Below are 20,425 nucleotides of genomic sequence, written 5' to 3' on the forward strand. Positions count from 1 at the left end.
AGCGCTTGACTTCATGACACTAATGGGCTTTGAATGTAATTTCCTAGGATTTTTATAAACAGAGACCCACAAGTTCCATGTGCAACTGTAGTGACCCCCTACACATAGGTCATTAGCCGGTTTGAATCCAGGATCATCAGATCTACTGCATAATCCTCTAGCTCAAATGGCTGCACTAACTCTGCTAGCAAGTAGCAGTAGCAAGCTGTTATCTAGCTGGCCAGCTTTTACAGTGGGGGAAGAAAACACATTGCCTAGCACAGAGTCGGCATACTCATTCTGCGCAGCAGTGTGTCTAAGTAACCAAGACTTGTGTCTACCATGAAATACCTGGTTGCTATTGCCAGTTCTGCCAGAAGACAGTTTGTGCAATCGCATCTGTAAAATGGGGAGGGGCTGGAGGAGAATCACATTTACCTGCCTCCGAGGGTAGAAGTATGAGAACTTGCTAAACAAGCACAGAACTACTGTTAGCCAAAACAAGACTTGAATACAATTGTGAAGGTCTCCTGGCTCCTAGACCAGCGCAACTGCCCTTAGGCTAACAGTACTTCGATATTCTCCTGGGAACTCAGCAAGGCTTGGGGCAAGTCTGGGGCAGACTGAATGTTCAGAGTGTTAAGCAGCACAGAATAAGTTCTACTGCACAAATACAAGTGGCAATTTTCCCTGGTGCGTATCTTGACCAAATCTAGGTGGATTTTCACAGGGCCAGCAGAAGTATCTTTCCCTTTAATCCTAGAGCAGATGTCAATTTAGAGACTTGGGCTCCAAACCTTTGAAGTGCTAGATTTGTTCTCAACAGGCTAATTGTTTTTGCCTATTTTTTCCCTGAAATATTCCACGACGCACAGACCAAGCCTAAAACATTTTAGCTGTAACTCCTAAAATTTGGCCAACTTATCAGGAACTAAAACCAGGGAATTATGCTGGAATGTGTTCAGCACAGTGGTGCTGGAACATTTTAAGTAGTGGGGGGTGCTGAAAGCCAGTCCCCTTACCCCTGCACTCCCTCCCCTCCCCTGCACTGAGGCTGGGAGCAGAGTTGTGTCTCTGCGAGGATGAGACCTGGAGAGGGTAAGGGGGCCGAGGCCACAGGTGGGGGCAGGCATGAGGCCAGGAGCAGAGTCTTGGGCAGGGGCCGGCAGCCGGGACCCCACATGTGAAGCCAAGAGCAGAGCCCCAGCCATGGGGCCAGGCCCCAGGAGTGGAGCCCTGGGAGCCGGGCTACTGCCGAGTGGGGGGCCAGGCATGGGGTAAGCAGCTAGGGAGCAGGGCCCCGGGTGCAGGGCCATGAGTGGGACAGGCCCCAGGAGCGAGGAAAGGCACAGTGCCCCAGACATGGAGCCAGTGGCCAGGGAGTTGGGGCTAGCTGCTGGGACCTGAGCCCCAGGTGAGGTAAGGGGTTGGGGAATGGAGTGCAGGTGGACGGCCAGGACAGGGCATAGGCATAGGAAGCACCCCCAGGTTTTACGCACAGAGCCAGCAGCTGGGGAATGGGGCACAGGGCCAGCAGCCCCACATAAATCTTGGAGGTGCTGCAGCATACCCCTACTTCCCGCGCCTACGGTTCAGCAGTCTTAGATATGGGTGTTCCTCTGTTGTGCCGATAGTAGTATTCTGGTTACCAGGACAAGCTGTTAGAGAGTAGGGTTCCTCAGATGTTGCCAGACTTCTCCAGACAGACAGACATACGTTATGCCAGAGACCACCTACCAGCTGCTCATAGCCTCCGAAGATATACATGGTCTTTCCGAGGACACTAGCCGAGTGCCCATCTCTTGCTCCTGGGACCATTCCAGAGACCTTGGGTGTGAACCACTTGTGAGTGTCTAAAATACAGAGACAATGGATGTTAAGAGCAGACACCAAACAGCATACTCGGGGATGGGAGACTAAATGGGAACAGTTCTTGAGAAGACATCCTTCCAAGGAAACAAAAGCCACCACCTCCCAAATGAGGAAGCCATCCCCTTCCCGCTACGTCCATGCCAAAGACTAGAACAGTTGATATTGCACATGGGCCATCTGCCTTTAGTGCTGGTGGGAAGTTCTCCAAGGTCAGGCCACCTGCCAGGGCCCCCACAAACAGGGGCCTTGTGGGATCTAAATTCTGTGGCAAGGCCTACTGATTCCTGTGACAGTGATGCCGAATTCTGCAGCCATTCCGAATATGTATTTAACAAACCCGAGTACCCCGAATCAGCACAGAACTCCTTCGGGGGCTTTATTTTTCTATCGATGTAAAGCTCAATTGAGGGGCAGCTCAAATGTGCAGTTGCATATTTTCAGTCACCAGCCTGCACAGAACGTTGTAGTGACAGTACGCGCGGTGGCAGCATTTGAGATGCTGGCTGCCTTAGATGGCTGAAGGATGCAGAACTCTAGATCCTATTCAGAGTCAAAGGCATTTCCCACTTGCTTGCATCAGTGGATTTGCTTCCCAAGAGCAAGGGAGCCCTTCTCTCTGAATGATCTGCTCTTTCCATCATTACAGTACTTGTCCCACTCCTGTTCACACTTCCTCACCTGCACCTTTTCCCATCCCTCCAGAGTTTCCAGCTTGCCTGCCCCTCTGTTCTTCTTTCCCACAAGTCCACCTGCCTCAGTAATCATATTCAGCTCTCTCTCTGTGACGTGCTCCTTGGTCTGCAAGCGTTGGAGATGGACTCCATTCAGGGGCATTTCCATGCCCAGCTAAAAGTGTTCTCCATGCAGGACAATGTGAAATAGAGCCAGTGAGAGTCACTGCCAAGCTCATGCGGGCACCTGTCCCAGGACCCCAGTGACAAGCACAGATAAGCCTTGGAGCAGCAGGAGATCCTCTCAGTGCTGCTAGCAGCCAGCAGCAGTGCTTATTTCAGGAAGTGGCAAAATTGGGATCTGCTCAACATTCTCCAGGAGACAAGAACTTCTCTGAACTTGGCCTCCAGCCATAGTTATCTGCCCAGACTCCAGCTGGAGCTTAATGAAGGGGCCTGCTGGAAGGTCAGTGTAAGCATCAGGGAGAAAGGGAAAGCAAGCATTGTTCCCACCAGAATTCCTGCCATGCTTGGGGCCACTTCCAAAGCCAGTCATGTGCTATCATCAAAAGCCCAGCCAAGAGCAATATCAGAAATCAGAGACAGACACACCTAGGACACCTGATCTAGTCCACACCGGCACCCCCACTCGTCAGAGCAGGCCTGTACCCTACAGCAGTCCCCAGGGCTTTGTCCAATCTGAAGTGACTCATTCAATGAGGCTTACACCACTTCCTTCGCGTGAAGCAGGATTAGCAGTGCCCGCTGTCCAGGCTTGGAGAGGACCTGGCACATGTGCATGGAAGGCTTGGCAGGGTTTTGGACTAGGGCAGAAGCCTGGGGCCTTTCTATCAGTTGTTTTCACGTAACATTACTGCTAAATTGCTTTAGCTGCAGCTGCGGCAGCTGCGTAGGACCAGCTGCCTCAGGCCCTTTGTGTCTGCAATGATTTGCTAGGGCTGCCCTCTCCAGCTGGGCTTGTCAGAAAAGAGAAAGCTCCAGCAGCAGCCTGAGAAAAGAGCTCATGCAGCAAGCCAAAAGAGGTAGGTAACTTCACCCCGAGAGCCCATTTCTCTTCAGTCCATGAATCCCACTTGCCTCCACATCCCCTTTGCCATTCTCCTGAAATCCTTCTTCACCTATTTTCTGATGCACTAGTTCTGATCTGCCCCACCAGCTGCGACAGTCACCCCACACCCATCAAGCCCACTCAGACACCTTCATTGCTTCCTCACTGTGCTGAAGCACCTCCTCCTTACCTTCCTGGCTCCACCCCGCTCTGACCAGGCCTGCTTACTGCCGCTCCCACTCTTACGCATTACAACATCAGTATCCTCTTCCTGCTTTTGTCGTTGCCCCCCCATGGCACTAAGGGCTGCACAGAAGAACAGCTTCCCTCTCCTGGAGCATCCACGCTCTTCAAGAGCTCACTTGCCCTCAAACTTTTTCCAGCAATAGTTATGCAGAATTGTTTGTCACAAGAAGGGAGAACTGTGATTTTAGTTAAGACAAAAGGGAACTCAAAGCATTCAAGAGTCTAATTAATTCTAATTTCCTATTAGAAAAGAGCTAAATAGCTGTCATTTCTAGTTCAAAAGCAACAGAGTCAGACATACGAATACATCCAATGCTGCTAAGCTAGCCAGAGACCCCATTGCTCACATGCTCCCAATAAAAGGCAGTTTCCCAGCCTCTTGCAGTGTTTCTCTAGATCAGGGGTCTGCAACCTTTCCGAAGTGGTGAGCCGAATCTTCATTTATTCACTCTAATTTAAGGTTTTGCGTGCCAGTAATACATTTTAACGTTTTTGGAAGGTCTCTTTCTACGAGTCTATAATATGTAACTAAACTATTGTTGTATGTAAAGTAAATAAGGCTTTTAAAATGTTTAAGAAGCTTCATTTAAAAATTAAACTAAAATGCAGAGCCCCCCAGACTGGTGGCCAGGACCCAGGCAGTGTGAGTGTCACTGAAAATCAGCTTGCGTGCCGCCTTCAGCACCCGTGCCATAGGTTGCCTACCGCTGCTCTAGAGAGCAAACCGCAGCCATCACTTCACAGGGACACCTAGTGGGGGAGCAGAACACTACTGCCATGAAACCAGGGGAGGGAGAAGGGCGAAAAGCTGGCACTTACTGACATCAAAGGCGTAGAGTACATTGCAGGCTCCCTCAGTGTCGTTACGGCCTCCCCATATGTAGATGGTATCATCAATCAGCACTGCTGAATGCCCATACCTCATATAGGGGACCTCCCTCACGTGGTCCCGGCTGTTTGTCCACACCGGCGGCAGCTTGGTCCAGCGCAGAGACACTGAAAGCAGAAGCCCCAGATTGTGTTATTTTGTTGACTTGCCCAGTTCAAACCAGGTGTCAGGCTGCCTTGCAGGTGAACGCGGAGAGTGCAGCATGTGCACTGAGTGAATGCTTGTATGTGGATAGAACCACTTGCAGTTATTCTGCAGCTCATTGTGGGCATACTCCGGTAAGCAAGTAAAAAGCCTTAATTGAATTTGAACAGCAGTAGCTGTAGCTCACACTAACATGAAATCCTCTGTAGATATTGGTGGGTCTGCTGGCCCACCAGGGAGTACAGGGAGCAACCAAGGACGTTGCAGAAAAGCTGAGTTATTTCTCTGCATCAGATTTCACTACACAGGGTATCAGAGGAGACAACTACTCCAGCCAATTCTATTCAGGTAATAGACATGTGGCACTGTCAGACAGACGTCAGAGAGCAAGGTCTGGAGAGACTGATCAGTTGAAGAACAGCATAGCCCTTCAGATCAGATGGTATATTCAAGGAGTCTGAAGAAACTTAAGAATGAAGTTACTGTACCTAAGTTTAGGGGTGTTCCTGGAATTAGACCAGTGAAACTAACAACAGGTAAATTAGGTGAAATTATTAGATATAGAATTTGCATGAGCAGGAAGAGGGGGAGAGGAGTGACATGGCAACATATGGAGACCACAATTCTTTAGATAAATCAAGGCTAGAGACATTTGTAAGGAGCCTCAGATGGACCCAACAAAGCTAAGTGAACAGGCAGCATAAAATTCACTGAAGGCAAATGCAAGGTAATAGTCATTGGAAGGAATAATTTTAACTACTCATGAACATTATTGGTTCTAAGTTGTGGGACACTCAAAATCTCTATGCTATGTACAGCAACCAGAAGAGCAGACAAGATGTTAGGATGCATAAGGAATGAAACAGAAAGTAACACAGAGATTATAATGCCATTGTATAAATCAATGGCACACCCTACCATCTCCTGGCATACTGTTTTCAGTTCTGTTCTCAGTGGAGGGGAGGGGAGGGGAGGTTAGACACTGATAAGGAGAGTGATTAGAGGCACAAACACTTCCACATGAAGAGAGATTCCTAAGATTGGGATTGTTTAGAAAGGAGGCTAATGATGAGCAAGATGTGATGACATCCTAAACAACAAATGGCATAGGAAAAAGGAAACCAGGCGCTGCTGTCTACCTTTTCATAATAAGAGGAAAACAAGGGGACATTCAGTGAAATTGAAAGGCAACAAAGCAATGGATTTAGAAAGTTGATACAGGGAAATATTTTTATATAAACACTCCCGTAGCCTGTGGCACTCATTGCCACAAGGAATCACTGAGGTCAAGAGCATAGTAGTAGTTAAAAACAGACATGTATATGAATAATGAGAACATCCATATTCCATTAGGCAGGATAAAAGGGTTTAGGTTTTTATATAGAAAGGGTTAAGAACTCTCTTGCTTCAGGGCATAAGTGAACTACTAGCCGATCGCGTTAGCAGCAGCTTCCCTACATACATGTTATTGCATCAGCATTTATTAGATTGGCCAATACTGGATGGTGCAAGAAACAATGTCTAAGACATCATATGGACTCAATGCACGACTGGTCTGGAAATTCCTATGCTCTTGATTAGATTCTATTTTCAAGCTTGAGGACATCTCTATGGGTGTCCGTCCTCAACTAAAAGGTCTTCTCGCCACTAACCCACTTAGGTCAGCAACTGGCAGTTTCCTGCTTCTAATAAACCATCAGCTGGCTAATACACCACATGCTTCTCCCAAGATGAAGGCAGGTAACTCCTCTGAGCTGTGGAGTGGTACAGAAGACAAGACTTCAGAGAGAACACATTGCCAGTAACCAGAAATAAGGGAGAAGCAGGCAATACTGTTAAAGAGTAAAGTGGGAGCCTGAAATACATTCCTCAGGCTGCAGGTCACTGTAGGATCGCCAGCAAATTACCGCCTACTTGCTTTCCCTAACTGCAAGATATGCTATGGGGATTTACAGATGGGTAACGCAGGGGCACCATAGGTTGTTCACAGATCTCAGACTGCCTAGCAGACACTTCCCCTCCCGTTTGCTGCTGCCCAGGCCACTTCTCCCCTTTACAGTCACACAGGTAACACTAACTGCCTCATGGAAGAGTAGCTTCAGGGATGTATTTAGATATGTTTAGTAGCGTTTAATGTTCGTTTTCAGACTCTCGTTTGTCTCTGCCTTTGCTCTTCATTGTGTCATCCCCTCCCTTCAGTTCAGTTTCTCTGTAAAAGAAAGAGCCAGCACCATGGCAACAGTCAGCTCCTCATTGATCCAACCACTTTGGGAACCTGTGTTGTACCTCTTGATTCAAGGATCTCAAAGCACTTCACAATTGCCCCCAATGCCCTGACATGCCTCAACCTTGAGTTCCAGATACATCCACCACTCTGTCCTGTGGGCAGCTGCAGCTTTGGCCACTTTGGGCTCACAAAGGCATCACCTGTGCTACCCCTGAAGGTGGAGATCAAGCCCTGCACCTACAGATGTGTTTTCTAGGGGAGACGATTGCAATTCACAAGGATCAGTGCTCTCCAAACTAAGGAGCAGTGGTGCATTTGTCTTACATTTGGCCTGCACACTGTAGCTGACTTCAAGAGAAATGAGAGTTTGAGTGTAACCTGACAACTGAGGCATGGGAATTCCAGCCTCTGCCAGCCCATGGCAGCCGCAAGGATGTAATGCTCTTACCTGCATTAAACACGTGGACATCAATCTGCCGCAGAGTCTCATAGTCTTCACCAGAACAATACCCGCCAAAGGAATACACTTTATGGCCAACAGCCACAGCAGCGTGGTTCACTCTCCGAGGCCCACCTTCCAAGTGCACAGTCCACCGTAACATTCCCTTCTGTGAATGATCTGTCCTTCAAAGCTAGAGGGTGCTACAGCCTCATACCCATACGGCTGCCACCATGCTGGGCTGAAGCCACTTAATGCTGCAACAGAGACAGAATGCAATGCTCAGAAGATAGATCCCTACTCTCAATGTCTCCCCATGCTCCCTGTATGCCAGCTACAAAGGAAACACAGCTCTCAAGCCAACAGCTTTCCTACTGGAGAAGATTTTAAATATCTGTTTAGAACATGCATACAAAGGGTCTTCCCACCCTTGTTGGTATGGGGGTATTTGCGACTATGTTCCCTGTATCTACTATGAGGGAATCTTAAAGGGAGCCTGCAGGCAAGCTTCTTCTGGAGCAAGAAACATGGGGCAGGATGGGGCCATTTCAGACACTACAGAATGTGGCAAAAGCAGGAAAGTTCATCATGTCAGCCTCAGTGACACCAGGGGTCTAAATGGCTCAGGGGATGCAGAACCTTTCCTCTGAGGTCCCTAGTCCAAAACCAGGATACCAACCAATGTGAGGTCTCCCATAAGTACCGGGCCCATTCCACTATATGTGCTGGATGGTTCCACTAAAGATTACATTGCCCAAGGAAGTAACAGTGCATGGTGCACCGCGAAGCCTGCCCAGAACAGACTATGTGCCTGTGTCATTACAGCACCTTCTTCTCCTTACCCGCAGCACACAAAGCCAGTAGCTCAGTATGCACAAGTTAGTCACCAAGAGGCAAAAAATGCTCCACCTCACAATACACTGTGTTTTGTTCATAATCTCTTGGGCTCACAAGGTGTTTTAAGCTATGTATTTGCCAGACTGGCAGTCCCTTCCCTCTCCTGATCACAGTGCAGTGGGAGACACTCAAGGAGCAGACAAGCCCCATGGCAGGTCCTTGCCCAACCTGTGAACATTTGGAATTTCTGATGGTCTCTTTTGATTAGCTCATATTTTCACTCCCACTGAGCCTAAGGCTATGACGGGGGAAAAGGAAGGCAGGGGAGAAAGAGGGGATTACAGATAGCATTTCCTTCCATCTCCGACCAGCTAAGACAACCACAATAAGTTAAAGCAGCAGCCAATGGTCCTTCTATGGCAAGTCAGAGTATGCTATGCATTTATACAGCACATCAGAAGTGTTTGGCAAACCCCCAAGAAGAACACACACAGGCAATTTTTCCATTCACTTTAATTTTTCCTCTTCAAATTTAGCAAACTCACCAGTTTTTAACCTAGGCATTTATATGGTCCCCTACCACCATCATAGGCGAGTATCGCATTGTTTATTCTCAACACCCTGTGAAGTAGGAAAGTGGAACTATCCCTGTTTTACAGCCAGGGAACAGAGGCTCTGGGCAAGCTATTTAACCTTTTGAAGTTACAGGTGTTGTGTGGCATTCTGCAGATGGAAACAGGCTAGGTTTCCAACTTCAGCCACTTTTGTAGCCCTGCTCAACAGTGACTAGAAACCCTACTTCCACGCCAATCTGTCGTAACACAAGCGAGGCAGAAAGGACTCGCTGCACTTGACGTTTGAAGTTTGGCAAGAGAAAGCACAGAAAGTTTCAGCCACAAGATATTTTCAGAAAGTTTGAGCAGTAAGTTACATTGGAAACTGCTCTATAACCTTAAGCACAGTGGGAGCTACCAGTCAACTATTACACAAAGGCACAAGAACGCTACACAAGAAAAGCAAGAGGAGCAATAACCACCACCATTAAACAACACCAACAGTCGTTAGAGACCTGAGCCATTATTATCTTCCCAACATCATCACTGGTAACTTTGACCTCCAGAAGTTAATGAGCCAACAGAATTCACTCCAGAGTATTTCCCCAGCAGAGCAGCAGTTGGAGAACCAGTTCTTCACCTGAACCCAAGCTGTAGGCAACACTCCAAGCTGTAGGCAGCACTCCAAGCCATTTCTGGAACAATTCCAAACTTCAGCTACATCAACAGTTTTTCTTCTCACCAGCCAACTCCTGTTGTATAAGCTCCCCACAAAAGCTACAGAACATCCCTCAGGAAGCTGCCATGCTGACTGCTAGGGTCACCGTTAGACTAGTTGGTAATTTCAAGTCTAGCCGTTCAACAGTCAGAGCTGAGAGTGGCTTACCCCACTTCCTAGGGGACTGACAGCCACATCACAATTGGATTGACCTTATTAGACACCAAGGATGTAACAATCAGCTGCTGCAGGACATGCACCCATAACCACATTGTGTCTCGCTGAAGGGAGGACGCCTCATGTCTCCCTGCTGCTGGGAGCAGGCTTTTGCATCTCTCTCAGCTGAGCAGAAGAAAGGTGGGAAAAGATAAGTTCCAAAAGCATGGAAATCTGAATTCTCCCATTGGATATTACAGCCTGGTTGACATGCCAGGCAGGGACCCACTTGTTAGCAGCAAACGTGCAAATCTCCTCTCCGGAGGTACTTCAGAACCTTCTCCTTGCAACTTGATCTGAGTTGGGCTGAGGTTGCACACGGAGCCATCTGAGTTAGCCGAGTACATGGGGATGGGGAACACACTTTCTGCTTTAAGAACTCTTTGGCTCCCCCGCCCCACACTGACCCACCACCAAAGCAGCCGTTTTAAGCTTCTCAGTCAGCTGGCAGCCTCCTTTCAATGAGGAAGAGTCACAGTGTTTAGTATTAAAAGCATAACATCTGTGTTCGCATTTACGCAGAGAGATGCTGTCCGGAGCTGCAGAAAGAAAAGCCTCAGACTCAGCTCTCTCTGGTTTCAGTAATCTAGTGATAATTTCATGGGAGAACACAGTGAATGCTTTCACACAACCCAAAATCTTAAAAAAGCAACTGTGAGCAGAGCACATTCCACAGACTGTGTAATGCTACAGTTAAACCAGGGTTTGCCAGCAGGCAGGATTCGGTGCAAAAGCACAGCCACAGTTAAGTTAAGCTCCCCAACACACACACACACACACGATGGTAACAAGAGTCAGAGCTCTAGTCAACTCACTGGGGGACTTGCACAAGGGGGCTACAAATAGCAGCTTAGACAATCGCATTCAGGCTGCAGCCCAGGCTTTGAAACCCGGAGAGGTTTCAAAGACCAGGCTCCAGACTGAGCCTGAACGTCTACACTGCTATTTTCAGCCCTTCAGCAAAGGCACACGCCAGCCAACCCAGGCTCTGAGACTTGATGCCAAGGGGGTTTGGGTGGGAGAAGGGCAGAGTAGATGGACCTTAGTTGTACTTGTGCGCAGAGAGGCTCCGCCTCACACATTTCTCCTTTTTCCCCCTCTAAAAAAGAAGGTAAATGCAGGAGAGGTAGATAATGTAGACACACAAGCCTGCCACAGCACGTGCTGCAGCCAATGGATGGCTGAAAAGTATGCCCTTACAGAGACCATATAAGGCTGCAAGTGAAGCTACTGAACTCTCCTCAGTCTGCCTGGCACATTGTACAGTAGCAAAAGCAGAAAGAGGATAGTTTCTGGAACTGCATTTGACAGCCCAATATGTTCTCCATACACTCACAGCCCTAAAGCTTGTTGTTTTGTTAAGCACAGCTGATTGGTAATGGATTCTTAAAGCCATATTAAGCAGTAAGCACCAATCTACAGCATTTGTTAATTCTTTATCCCTTACAAGGCCATAGCAAGTCGTGCTCTTGCCTGTAAAGTTTGATATTTTGTCAGCTTTGTTAACCATTCATCACACAGTTGCAATCTGAACCTTTTTGCACAATGAAATTTATGGCATTTTAAAAGTTGATTCTATTGCGGATGCAGCAGCTTTCAGCAAAAGAACATTTTCAGTTTTTTAGAGGACTGATACATTAAAAAAAAAAAAGTTTATGTAGTGGGTGACATTTGGGAGCATTCTGTCCCTGACAGACCTAATCAGGGAGTAGAATTAGGCTACTACAAACTGCTTTTGAAAATCCCACATACACTATTTTTACCTGAAGCCCTAACTCATCCTGATGCAAGTTACAAGTCACGCAGGCCAACATTTTCAAATACATCCCTAAAAAGTAGAGACATACATCGAAGCAAAGTCAATAAGAGTTGGGTGTTCATCACCTTTGAAAAGAAATCAAGTCATTTGGATTGCGTGACTAACTTTAAAAAACAGGAGTACTTGTGGTGCCTTAGAGACTAACAAATTTATGTGAGCATAAGCTTTCGTGGGCTACAGCCCACTTCTGGCTGTAGCCCATGAAAAATTATGCTCACATAAATTTGTTAGTCTCTAAGGCACCACAAGTACTCCCGTTCTTTTTGCAGATACAGACTAACACAGCTGCTACTCTGAAGCGTGACTAACTTTAGGCACCCATATTTGAAAGTGTTCATCTAAGTCTGTAACAAAAATATAAAAACTATTCATTAGCACACAATATGAATGACAAACATTATCTGTACTTTAGATCTTTACAAACAGCGTACATTCCATGTACAAGCGTACATATCATGGTTAAGTATGAATTCATTTTCAAGCCTCTCACCTCTTTACACGTCCATTTCTATTAAATACAAGATCTTTTCAAGATCACAACATAGAAGATTAAACAATTATATTGTTAGCAATACACAACATGGCCTCTAATTTGCATAGTCAACATTCATAAAAGTACAATGAAGAGCAAGGAATGAACCTGGGAGATTATCTTCACTCTCACGTTCACTTCCAGGCCAGCCAAAGAGCTGTTGCTAAACTCATCTTCCTTTTCTGCCACGGTCTCCCTCACTCCCCTCAGATCCCTGCAGTGACTGCCTGTCTTCTGCCACACTGTATTCAAACTGCTTGGCCTCCCCTTCCAGGTTGGGCATAACCTCAGCCCTTCCTCTCATCACCTACTCCTCCTCCAACCCTCTCTCCTCCACCTACTCTCTGCTTCTCGACCTTCTTTTATGCTTGAATCACTTCTATTTCTTGTCCACCATGCATCCTCTTTCACCTCATGCGTCTCCTTAAAACCCACTTCTGGTGTGCTGCCTCCCATGCAGATCTCCCTCACCATCCTATCTGGCTGGCTCTCCCCCCCATATAGCCTACACATGAGAATCAAACTCAGTGGTCTGGAGCAGGCACGTGACCTCTCATAGGTTTGCTCATGTAGCAGCAAACTTAACAGGTCCATGTTCCTTCATGGGTAATATTACAGTAAAGAAGGCCCAAGGTAAAGTTCCATTTGTAAGTTTTAGTTTCTAGTATTCAGTTACAAGTCACTAGTTTAATTAGGAATAATATTTATACCATCTTTCCAGAGATTTTCTAAGTCACGCATGTTCCACTGTTCCTGTGAAGATATTTCACACAAAGGAATAAGTTCACAATCTTAATATTAATGAAGCTATTCACCTGAGATTTTTTTTTTTTTTTTAAGTGTAAGAATTTTTCAGGGAGCATTAAAAGGTCACAATTTCTAATTTTCACTAAACCTTCTCTTTCATGTTTTGTTAGGGTTGAATCACTTTTTGGTTATTTTAATTGCTTAGACACAGTACACCATCCACTCCACAGTTTAAGCAGCAAAGAGTCCTGTGGCACCGTATAGACTAACAGACATTTTGGAGCATGAACTTTCGTGGGTGAATACCCACTTCTTCAGATGCTTGTTGAACTCGGTATTCACCCACGAAAGCTCATGCTCCAAAACATCTGTTAGTCTATAAGGTGCCACAGGATTCCCTGCTGCTTTTACAGATCCAGACTAACATGGCTACCCCTCTGATACTCCACAGTTTAACAGATTCCCTGTCTCTGGGAGGGAGAAACATTGACTGGATAACATTGCTATGAATGCTTGGTTCCTTTATGGAAATACCTGGCTAAGGAGATGTATATCGAAAACACCTGCCCATAAGTTTGCCAAAAGGTATAGAATTGTATACAGACATCCTCAGGGATCTTTCGTTAGAGACCGGCAGCAAAACAATTAGCAGTATGAAACTGCTTCCACGTGGCATATTGACAGCTATTTACTTTAAAGATGAGACAACTCAGAGGGTACACAGAAGCTCTAGAACAATGAATGGTATAGATAAGGTAGATCAGGTTATTCTATTTGCCCTATTCTTCTGCTCCAATATAACTGTGAAGTTGAAAGGTCTCAAATTCAAAAAATGATCAAAGGAAATACTTTTCCCACACAGTGCAAGTTAATTTTCTGGCAGTGAGCTCCACTAGCTATCACTGAGGCCAAAAGCTTAGGAGGATTCAAAAATGGATTAACTTTTGTATAGATAATGAGATTATTTGGAGTTACAACTCTAAGGATTAAAGAAGGATAAAGTCTGGAAGGGATACCAGCCCTGGAGCATCAGGACTTAAGCCAGTCACTTACTGCCAGGACACTTCTCTGCGAGCAGGTTATTCCGTAAACTGCTACGGCAGCACTCCTATCCTCTTCCTCTGAAGCACCTCACACTGATCGCAGATGGAGTCCTACCACAGGGGGACAATGCTCTGATCTGGCATGGCAATTAAAATGTTCATGTAATTTAAGCTCTCCTTGGTCATGTTCCTAGTTCTTTGTAAGGGACAAGGAGATTAACTCTTATGAATTAATAAAAGTTGTAAGAATGAACCACTGGTATTTAATGAAAATGCACAAAATCCTTCTTCTGCCCCACAGGAGCTCTTCGGAGTGGACATTCTGGCTACACAGGTTTTACTTTCATTGCTGAAGGGATGCAAGTGTTCATTATTTGATGCAAGAGTAGCAAGGAGCAGCTCAATGACAGTGTGCAAAGAGTCTCCCCATCCCCATGCCAGGGTGGCAGCTGGACATGGCACTCAGCCATAATGGAAGTTTCCCTGAGGACAATCAGCAGATATGTGACAAATGATAGTCTTTAGAGAGATATTCACCACCGAGAGGAATGGGGCAACTCACTCCCGAGAGCCAGTAACATTTAGATAGTAACTTGTGACTAGAAGGGTTACAAGCTTCCCCTCCCCCCGAAAAAGGAAAACTACATTCTGTAGAAAACAGGAATCTTTAATCTTTAGACTACAGAAGGAATGTGGCTATTTCTACCATCCCTGACTACAAAGCTGTTTAAAGCATATGCATAATTCAGCAAACCAGTCCTCAATCAAGTTGTGACAGCCTCGCCATGGGGCTACAGCTATAAAATTACATCAGAAAAGTACGTTCTGAAACAGCAATAGCTACTTGACCAAATTGGTCACAATTAGCCCATGCACCAGTTCTCAAGTTTGACTCTATAAAACTGGTGTTATTAGGAGTGAACAAAAATGGCTGCACTTCTTGCAAAAGTAAATTTCACGTTTTCATTGCCCTACAACTCATTTCTTGGCTAATTTACTTCAGACTTCCTACGTGTATTTTCGGGACTAAAATTAAGCATGAGCATTTTCAGGCCAGAAGTTTCACTGACAAACATAAAAGATGGTCTAAAATTGAGACCAAGACGGCAACCTTAGAACAATGCCCATAATACCCAAGCCCAGATGGAGCAGAACCCATTCCATGCTGGAATGAGAGCATGCAGCTGGGCTGGCCCACCAACCTGTGTGCCAAGGAAACAGACGCTAAAGCCATTTCTAACAAGTGCTCAGATTTGTCCGATTCCACAGATCCAGCTCTCTCTGCCTTAATCTCCAAACCAGATGGGAAAACCCAGCAAGAAGCAGTGTGGATTTCCCAAGCCCCACCCTGCTATCTCAGTCCCTGCTAAGGACTCCCCAAGCAGCAGGGAAATCTGCACCGACTGTCTCTGTTAAAGTGCATGGAGGAGAGAAAGTCCCTACCGTGCTACTGCCTTAGTCCTCAGGGCTCTGTGTCCTGAGATGTGCCAGCCACAAGGTTTAGTAGCACTTAAAATAGCCCCAGCCAGCTTGAAGCTGTCCATATAGACTGTTCTATTTCAGGCACATCCAACTTACCATTAGAACCAGCCACAGAGTAATCCAGTTTCTACACTCACTCCTGACATTTACTCACTGCTTTGGCTATTTGTTCCAAGGCAGCAGGAAATACAGGGGTTGTATCTACATAAGTGTATTTACCGGCTTTTTCAGTACAAACCCAGTTACACTAGATTTGATTACAATGGTGCTGCTGAAGGGTCACTAAATTTGCTATCACAAATACAAGCCTTGAGGCTTGTTCAAGACACCAGGTACCTCTTGAAGCTCATCACTTCAGAGAACAAACTCACCAGGTTTCCTTTCAAGCAGATCTTAGCACTGCCCCTGTTTATATCATTTCCCATCTCCTGCCATTATTCTGTTCAGCTTCTGTGCCAGCTAATTTCAATCCCCGTGATGCTTCTTTCTTTGCTTTGTCCCACAAACACATCTGCACTTTCTTCCAGGGTCCCCTTATGCCTAGAATAACTCCTTCTCCCCAAAAACCCAGTTCCTCCCCAGTCTTTGCTGCACAGTCACTCTCTCACACCAGCCTAACATCTATATAAGTAGACCTCAAACAGAGAATACAAAGGTGCACCCCGGGAAAACAAGCAGCCTCATCCACCATTTTATGCAAACCTCCCTCCCATCTGAAGCCCTCTCTCCCTAGATCATGTCATGTCACACTTCATCCAGATTGTCAAATCATCAGGAGAGTATTTCCTTATTCTCTGTAAGACACAATGCATGCCTAAAAACACTGCTACAACAAAGGTCACCATATAACCATTGGGTCACCTCACCTGAGCTAGAGAAGGGACAGCAGGAAATTGAAAAACAAGCATTTTAGTCTGATTAATTTCAACTTGGATGAAAGATTTCAGTAGCCAATACTGTGCACACACCTCACCACGCCTTCTGCAGGCAGATCATCCAAGAATCTCCAGACAGCATCATCTTGTGATCTGGACAAAGTACTAGGAGCAGGAAGATGCTGAGTTCCAAATCACAGCTCTGACAGTGATACCCTGAATGTCCTTGGGCATATCCCTTCTTCTCTGCATCTATTTGCCTTTCTATAAAATGGAACAGTACTGACCTTTCCCATGGAGTGGGGGCAAGAGAATTAACAGTTATGAAGTGCTTTCAGGATTAGTACTAAAGTTACAGTTATACCAGTATCCCCTGAATGACCACCACAGACATTACACCATCTCCACAGCCTCATGAACAGATACCGAACCTCCTGAACAATGCAGGCTACATGCCAGCTTTCTCACCCATCCCATTACAAACTTCCCTATGTAATTCCTTCCCTTTTCCAGTATCTCTAGCACTCACCAGAAGAGGTAACCACATAGAAGATATAAGTCCCCTCCCCCAGATTCCCAGGATACTCCATGAAGTCTTATCTGCTGTTTGTTCAAAGCTCTGGGGGAATCTCTGAGGGCAGCCGTGACATGCATAAGATGCTCAGGACTCCCACAGAAACCTGCTATAAACAGACGACATGAAGCCACACAAGGCAACTGAACTGCTCAGGAGAAAAAAACCCACCTCTCTCAAACCACGGACATGTCTAACCAGAATGACTGGAAGTGAGGGTTAGCCAAACACCTGTTCAGTCTCAATGCACCCCATTCACCTCCCAAAAATCTCACTAAATCCATAATTAGAACTCACTCCCCTACACACAACTAGTACTTAGCAACATACAGAGAAACAGCATGACTAGGTCTCACTGCGGGGGCTTCCCTCCTCAGCCTGAGCAAGCAGATCCAATGGGAAAGATTAATCGCAGAACTGCAGTGAAGACGTCCAGGGAACAGTGAGGTGGGGAGCAGGTGAGGTTGTGCTTAATCCCTCGGGATTCATCCAAATTGAGTTTTTTGTGCAGGTTGGGTGAGAGGGGGGAAAGATGTTATTTGACGTTTCAGGTCACTGACACTAAGACATTTCAATGAGTGTCTGCTCGTAATAAGATACATACTTACACCTAACAACATTTACATCACATTGTATATTGACCGTACCTTATTTTAATCACCACCCTTCCTCTTCGCCCTCACCACCAAGCCATTTAAACATAACCATCATGTGATACATGTGCATCTTTAACCCCCGATATTAACTGTATTGGGATGCTGAATATTTCTAGAAGGGGAGGTGTTTCAGGAGCTAGAAAATATAGGAAATTAGAGGAAGGGGAATGCAATTCAATTGTTGTGATCTGTTCTTCCTATAAACAAACAGATTACGCTAAAATGTTATTAGTGCAAATGCTGGACTATCACCTGGAAAGAGACCTGAAATTCTGCAAAGGCTCTGTAGTAGCTGATAAAGTTTTCTATCAGTAACCTGACAGAGGCCAAAGGTCAGAGTGGAGTCATACTGCAAGATACTAGCAACCATGTGCTTTTAGCATGGTAAGCAAATCCCTCAGCATTGGCTGGGCCCTGCCATGAAGAGAAACCCCACAAGCTCCCTGCACGGTGACTAATCCGTCTGCCACACAAGCTCAGGAAGCTATTCTGAGAAGGTTAGACTCAGATGTTAATGGAGTTTTCCGTATAAGCCCTACGTCAGTCAGCCCCTTGGGGGCCAGTGCAGGACTGGTCCCTATGGAAGTACGTACTTAGTCCTAGTTTTAAGTGATGGGGTTACCTCCACTTTCCTTAGGAGACTGTTCTACAATCAGATACATCTCAGACTTCTCTATAATTGCAGCAGTGCCAATCTAGCTGTAACTGATGCCATGGTGTCAATTTAGTGGGTCAGGTGAAGACCCACTAAGTCGATGGCAGAGTGGTCTCCCATCAACTCCTGTACTCCAGCTCCCCGAGAAGAGTAAGGTAATTTGGCGGGAGAGTGTCTCCCATACACACAGCATGGCGCAGACACCGCTGTAAGTCGACCTAAGTTACATCAACTTCAGATACATAACTGAAGTAGCGTAACTTAGGTTGATTTACAGCTGTAGTGTAGAACAGCCCTCACTCTCCAGAAGTTTTTCCTGAGATTCAGCCCAGATTTGTTTCTTGATTTCAATCCACATTGCCAAGAACAAGCAACCTGATAGGCCAGATAGTATGTGTCATAGGCTCCTATGAGATGTCTGTGTAAGAACAGACTGAGGACCCTTCTGGATGTGTCTGAAACTGGGAGCCATCAAAGATGAAGAAAGATGTTTAGTTTGGAAGAGAGGCGATTAAGGGGGAATACATTAAATACTTGAAAGGCTGACGTAGGAAAAGAAAGACGGAGAAAGCTTTTCTCCCTTGCCACAGAGGGCAGGACAAGAGGCAATGGGTTCAAACAGATTTAGATTAAATCTCAGGAAACACTAACTGTAAGAACAGACGCCTAGGGAGGTTGTGGAAGCTTCTTCCCTGGAGGTTTTCAAAAGGAGGCTGGAGCCATCTGTCTTGGAAGGCTGGACACAACAAGTCCTGCATCTTGGCAGTGGGCTAGACTAGACTAGACCAGACCCGACCCTTGCAATCCCTTCTAACCCTATGATTCTAACTGCAGAAAGTCAAGTTAAACTAGTCATTTCTTGGCTCTGCCCTTTCGGATAAAGCTGCACCAGAAGGTGCGAAGAGGAACATTATGTCCCAGTGTGGCAGCAATGTGTGTTTTCCATTAGGGAAGATAACCACCTTCCCCCACCCCCCCGGTCCTGTTGCTACAAGAGGCCCAGCTACTGGGGTCCACCAAGTTTTGTTACAAGAACATACAAAAGAGCTTCCATAAACGCCAATCAGACGACCTTTCAATCCGTTTGCTAATGCACATGCACTTCTAATTTCAGGACAGGGGACACAGCGAGGAGATACTGACCTCCACTGAGGCACATATCAAGAATTTATGATCCAGGAGATAAATAACGACTGAGGTGAACTGAAGATCAACAAACCTTGGTGATAGAAACTGAAACGAAAGGCCGATCCCCATGGGTTACAGGCATTTTGAATGTCTCCATCAGAAACACCAGTCTCACCATCACAGCCATGGATTTCAGAAGTGGGACCATTTTCCCTCTGAAACCAATAGGAGAGACGAAGTCAGAGGGTCTGGGCTCTTGCTGAAGCCAGCCATGGAAGTCAAATTGGATTCATTTTCAAGAAACAAAACCCCAGGCCACACACACCTTTACCCTACAGAGGGTCATCAAATAAGTAAAACCCACGAATCGGAGGGAGAGGTTTATCCATTCTAGTAACTAAGGATGCAATTTTCAGAAATACCCAAGTGACCAAGAGCACAAGCCCCCTGAAACTAAACACAACCACTTGGGGGCTTTTGAAAACAAGTCCCTGCCTATGGGCGTCATTTACATAGACTTGTGTTTAATTTTCCAACCCAGACCTCTATGATTAGATACCATGTATGAGACCAGTCACTTTTCTAGACCAGCTCCTACTCCCCACCCGACACCCTCACCACTCATTTCCTGCCACACCATAACCTCTGCCATACCGCCCACCAGCCATTACCACGCCCCAAGGCCAGGTGTACCAATGCTTGCTGCCATCACCAAGAGCCCAAGAGACCGACTACATCGGAATGGAGCCTCAGGAAGCTGCCCCAAAGCAGTCCAGCCTGCCTGGCACCACAGACACTTGCTCTGCTCTGAATTGCAATCCAGCAAACACATGGCACAGAGGCACCGGTTCTTTGCCTGCCCTTCTCCTGCAGCAGGGCACCAGCTCTGTCCCCCCAGAGTCCCACGTCAGCAGCAGGGCACCGGCCCCCAGGAGGACACCAGCTCTCTGCCTGCCTGCCCCTCTCCTGCAGCAGGGCACCGGCTCTGTCCCCCCAAAGTCCCACCGGTTCTCCTCTCACCAGCCCACCACCAGCTCCCCCCCAGCTCACCGG

The 20,425-nt window shown here is 46.4% G+C and overlaps 1 protein-coding gene across 5 annotated transcripts in view; it reads right to left on the reverse strand.

The window, feature by feature from the left end:
• Nucleotides 1–20,425, reverse strand: part of KLHDC3 (kelch domain containing 3) — a 36,467-nt gene that overhangs the window by 15,126 nt on the left and 916 nt on the right. For 4 of the 5 annotated variants that reach the window (XR_003999800.1, XM_030558176.1, XM_030558178.1 and 1 more), the window contains exons 1-4: nt 19,464–19,552; nt 7,546–7,793; nt 4,657–4,833; nt 1,717–1,832 (exon numbers count right to left, since the gene is read on the reverse strand). Coding sequence is in view for 4 of the 5 variants with exons in the window: in XM_030558176.1 (XP_030414036.1) it covers nt 1,717–1,832; nt 4,657–4,833; nt 7,546–7,699 (447 nt within the window). In the remaining variant the exon portion in view is untranslated. Of the gene's footprint in view, nt 1–1,716; nt 1,833–4,656; nt 4,834–7,545; nt 7,794–19,463; nt 19,553–20,425 lie in introns of those variants that run through there. The other variant, XM_030558177.1, reaches the window with a different exon arrangement.

Source organism: Gopherus evgoodei, chromosome 3 (assembly GCF_007399415.2).
Source record: "Gopherus evgoodei ecotype Sinaloan lineage chromosome 3, rGopEvg1_v1.p, whole genome shotgun sequence".
Classification (NCBI taxonomy): Eukaryota; Metazoa; Chordata; order Testudines; family Testudinidae; genus Gopherus; species Gopherus evgoodei.